This window comes from Clupea harengus, chromosome 18 (assembly GCF_900700415.2).
Source record: "Clupea harengus chromosome 18, Ch_v2.0.2, whole genome shotgun sequence".
In the NCBI taxonomy this organism is placed as follows: Eukaryota; Metazoa; Chordata; class Actinopteri; order Clupeiformes; family Clupeidae; genus Clupea; species Clupea harengus.
The window spans coordinates 1,378,104-1,383,392 of NC_045169.1; the positions used below are offsets into that span (position 1 = coordinate 1,378,104).

At 43.4% G+C, this 5,289-nt stretch overlaps 1 protein-coding gene across 1 annotated transcript; it reads left to right on the forward strand.

The window, feature by feature from the left end:
• The first annotated feature begins 310 nt into the window (after positions 1–310).
• nat16l (N-acetyltransferase 16, like) lies at positions 311–4,152 on the forward strand. The gene is given in 4 exon segments (XM_012822156.3): positions 311–860; positions 1,464–1,688; positions 2,960–3,467; positions 3,470–4,152. Coding segments are annotated over 4 exon segments (978 nt in total). The 5' UTR covers positions 311–671; the 3' UTR covers positions 3,526–4,152.
• The last annotated feature ends 1,137 nt before the right edge of the window (positions 4,153–5,289 follow it).

Sequence of the window (5,289 nt, forward strand, 5' to 3'; positions counted from 1 at the left end):
CTCGGAGATTTATTAAATAGGCTAATTCCAAGACATCAAGCAGTGGAGAAGTGTTTGGCCTACAAACACTGCAGTTTTTTTTTTTTCGATATTCAGAGCAATAAAGGATAACGTTAACCTAGTTCAATCACATTCACATATGAAACAAAGTAGCCTACATTTCCGATACCCACCTAAATCTGAGGCTATGGAACTCTGCAACGTGATCCCCTTCCTGACGGAACTTTGTCAGCTTCAGCAGCTCAGTCATATGTTCTCCACCACGTCACGAGGTAGGAAGTGAACATACTGCTTACTTGACTTGCTAAAAGTTCGTGCCACTTTATTAATGCACACTGTGCCAGTTCTTGCTTGATTGGTAGGAACATTTGGGGAACAAACGATTTTTCACTCTTTCAAATCAAATGTTAGAATCTTACTAAGGAATGCGCTTAGCTTCACCCCACTATCTTTTTTCAGATTGTATGCTCTTCGTTTATTTTGTTGTAATAACTTTTTAATATATTTCCAATTACTTTAATTTCACTATTCTAGCGCCTAAAGTCTTTTTTCTGTAAATATTTACACTACATACTCTCCGATTTATTAACACTTTTCTTCACAGCAATATTATTATTTAAAAAGTGTGTTTTTGTCTCGTTGGCCGTTCACTATCCGACCACAGAAAAAACATGGAACCAGGTTGTCTGGGCGAAAATGACGGTCTGACGTTTTGGCTGGCCAAGCCTGAAGATTATGATGATATCATGTTCATATCAAAGGATATATACTGGGGTAATGACTACCTACCGCACCGATACCATGAGTGGATGGTCGAACCGGATCGAGTTGTCATACTGGCAAGAAGAACAGGCAAGCTGGTGAGAGAGTAGGTCTGTCTGAAAAGGCACTGCACAATTTCTCCTACATGTGTGAAATAACTACGTGTGTAGAGGTTGAGATATAATCAGTACATTATGGTATGGGAAGTTGTAGGGATGTTCTTTTTACAGTATTCCTCTCTTTAAGAGGTACTGCACTCTTGCTTACACTTTAAACTTATTTGGGCCTTCATTTTTCAGTTTTAAACCATCTTCTTCACAGTTGGGTAGAATGTGACTGAAATATATCACTTTGATGCCCTTCACCACAATGCCTGACAGGCAACAAGCATGATTAACTTGTAATGATTATCTGTAAAACAATTGCTACATTATTGGTCAGAAAACTTTTCACATATGCATACAGCTTTAAGACCAGGTAAGCTTCAGAATTCCACTGCAGATGGCCTGATGTAATTATAAATCTTTTTCATACCAATAGTAATAAGTAATCATGTACATTCATAACACACACACACAGACACACACAGACACACACACACACACACACACATACGTGTGTGTGTGTGTGTGTGTGTGTGTGTGTGTGTGTGTGTGTGTGTGTATATATATATATATATATATATATCTCCTTATAACCAGGTGGCATTAGAGTCTGGGATAGTGGTGGATGACGGTCATACAGTGGTGGTGGAGGGTTTACGGGTGTGTCCCAGCGAGAGAGGTCACGGAGTGGCAGGGGTCATCCAGAGATTTGCTGATGGCTACATGAAGAAGCTCTACCCCAGCGTCAAGATGAAGCGGCTGACCCGAGGAGATGATCCGGGGCCAGAGAAGCTGTCCAAGTTTCAACTGCTGGCCAGGAGGGTGAGTGTCACCATGTGTGTGTGTGTAATCTGAGCCAAAAGAGGCTGATGCTATGTGAAGGTGTGTGGCGATGGATGGGAGTAGTCCCCCTCCCCGCCACCTCGTTTGAAAGAGAGTTGAAGAATCGAAGACGAGCGTGACGTACCGGACATCCATCAATGTTTACAATATTGTATTTAGTGTGAACATGTATTATTCCCTTTCTCCCGCTTTGACATTGCACTTATTTCCACCCCTGTCAGAGGTGTGTCCCCAGTGTGAAGGACAAAGGGCCGTAGTGTACGCCTGAGCTGTGGGTCAGCTGTCTGCTGGTTTCCACCTATTCAGAACTATCAATAGTTCATTTTAAACAGAGGTCCCGGGGGAGCGCCATTAAGAAACGCCATGAAGGATGGCTGTGCTTGTGTCCACTGAACCAAAGCTGCCACAATGCCGGTGTTGGTGGTGCAGTGGTTAGCATCGCTGCCTTCCAAACAGTTGACGCGGGCTCAATTCTCGGTCAATGCCAGAATGTCTTTGTGAGTCGCTTTGGACAAAAGGATGCTAATACATGTTATTGATATCTGTTAAAAGGTATCCGTGACTGGGGTCTTTTTAAAACAAGGAGGCACTCAGATAGTGATGGTGGAGAGTACAATTTGTATTGTCTCCAGGCAAAGTCCAGAGAACCACATGTGTAGAATACTTACAGTGCCAGGTTCAAAGGTATATGCAGAGAGGGGATCTGCTCAAGCTTGACGCCGAACAATAGTGTCTGCTCACCACCCCGGCCTCAGCAGAATCCATACAGTGAATTAACTGAAATTAAATGTATGAGAGGCAATATCCAGCTAATTTACTATAAGCTTCATTCACTGAGTATAAAGTTTGCATAAATACAGGCCCCTTGCAGCTGGAAAGCCTCTTTATGTGAGTAACTGCATGTCTGGGAAGGCAGAAGGCCAAGAAAGCCGGTTTTATACCACCAGTCACACTGTGTCAAACACTACAAAGACCTGCTCATTATGTTGTCAACCTCCCCCTCTCCCCTCTCTTCTCTCCTCCTTTATACACCTACTGTGTGCACTTCTTCACACTTTTTCTCTCACACTTGACTCTTTTCTGTCCTCCTTCTGAGTCATTTACTCTCCTACGTTCTCCATCTCTCCATCTTGCCTTTTCTCCTTTCCCTTCTCACATGATCACCTTGTTCTTTGTACTTGAGTGATGTTCTGTCATTCCACCCGCCCCCTCTCCTTCATTTCTTATTTCCTCTTGGTATTCCTCCCCAGGCTATTCTGTCCTTATCCGGAGAGGCAGAGAGTTTTGATGGGTTTATCTCAGCCCTGAAGGCGAAGCTGACGTCAACTGAAGGAGCGGGTGGGTCAGGCGGCAGACACCTGGAGACGGAGCAGCAGCTCAGGGCCGTCTTACTGGACCCAGACATCGGCTCCAGGCTCCAGCTGCCCGGTGGCGCGATCATTCAGGACTGGCAACCCCTGCGGCCAATAGACAGCAACCTGGCAGTGCTGAGGAGGCGGAACCTCACGTGGTTCGTGGGCGGCTCCCATGACACACCCACATTTGTGAGTTTCCACACACCGCCGTACCCGGTGCCATTCAAAGTGGGAGCCGTGCGTCTCAACATCGACCTGTTTGGAACGGACCCGGCCATGGGGCGCAGGGCACTGGTGGCCCACCTGGAGGAGGTCAGGGCAGAGCTCAGGGGCATGGTGATGATGCATGTGTACATGCACAGCTCTCTGTGGGAGGGCCTCAGGCTGTTCTGCCAGGGGGGTCAGGGGTGCAGCAGTGCAAGGCACACTGGGAGCAGCTCTTCCTGGAGAAAGAGCTGTGATGGAGAGGAGAGAGCTGGAACACGAGATGAAGGGGAATGTGTGTGTATGTTTGGATTTGCATGGGCCTGTTTGTGTGATAAAGGGGGAGATTAAGAAAGTGTGGCTGACTATTGATAAAAGAACGGTAAAATACAATTTAATTTCCTAAATTAATTTGCAAACAGGATGGTTTTTATGTGATAGTCTGGAATGAAGACATTAAGGAACATTTCATTTCAGTGCAGGATAATACCGTAATGGGTATTGATAATTAAGGTTATTGTATGTCTGATTCCGAATATTGTAAAATTAAATCATGTGTATTATTCTGTATCAACCAAAGATTTTTTATAATAATTTTATGTTTGCATGAGGTGTCTGTCATACAAACAGGCTTTTCTTTTACGATCCATAGGTGGAAGTTCACATACACTCTGAATATAATATATATTAATTTCACAATTTATGGAAATATCAATATTATATAATCATATAATATTAATAATAATGATATAGTGAGGACTTATGTAGTAGCATAAGTGACATGAAAATGTAGTTGGTACCTCATGTATAGCAAGGACTTGAGAGCAGCACTGCTGTCTTTTCAAAATGATGAAAATCTAAATAAAGATTTCACAGGTATGAAAGGCTGTCTTTGTCTGTGCTGTGATCGCTCAGATTAGAGCAGAGATGGGCTAGGGTAGAGAAGCTTCATGTGATGAAAGGGTCCTGCCTGCTTTCCACAGTGGTATCCAGTATACAACAGGAGTGAGGACGTCCCTGTGCAAAATCACTTCAATGTGAAATGATTCCAAATGATATCCTCGGCATGGACGATACCCCCATGGGATTGTGCTTGATTCTCTCAACTCAAATAAAGGTGGACACACAAAGTCTTGGAAAAATAAAAGATTTGAATCTCAGTTATGAAAGGTGTAATGACTTTTGTTGCACTGAGTTCCTGCTGCGGGCCCTGTATTTTTAATATAATAAAGCTAAGGTTGTTAGTTTTTAATTTGACATAAGATACCCTACTGTTCAAATTAGAAGTAATGCCTTTATATACATTGAAGTTGTATCACACAGGGGTGGATTCACTTTTGTATTCTGTACTATAATTGGCTGCCTGAAGAGAAACCCCACAGAGGGGCTACTGACTAAATGGAAAATGGACGATCAGTCACTTCTTCATCTGTCCATCATCACAAACACAAATGGTCTGCATATTACACATTCCTCTCGCTCTCGCTCACCATGCCACTCAAAGCTTCTCTCAAATGAATCTGCTGTTTCATTTTTTTCACAACCATCTTGCCATCTGTTTATTTCAACATCCATCTTAGCCTTCGTGCCTGCCCTCCTCTCACACACACACACACACACACACACACACACACACACACACACACACACACAAACACTTCATTAGTTTCACATCATTCTACGTTGCTCAGTCTCTCTGCTCATCATTCCTCCCACTTAGGGAGATGTAGTCTGCGAATGTCAGATGTCTGCTCCATTCTGATGTTCTTAACACAAACAGAACCCTGAAAGGGCTCACAGTACACATATACACACACACACACACACACACACACACACACACACACACACACACACACATACACACATATACACACATATACACCATACCTCCATGGACACTACATATAGACCACACCATACAGTTACAGCAGGACAGGACAAAGCAATAAAACAGCTAGTAATGCCCAGTCTGCATTTCAAAATATGAAAATACATTCCCACTGCTTAAGCAAGATATT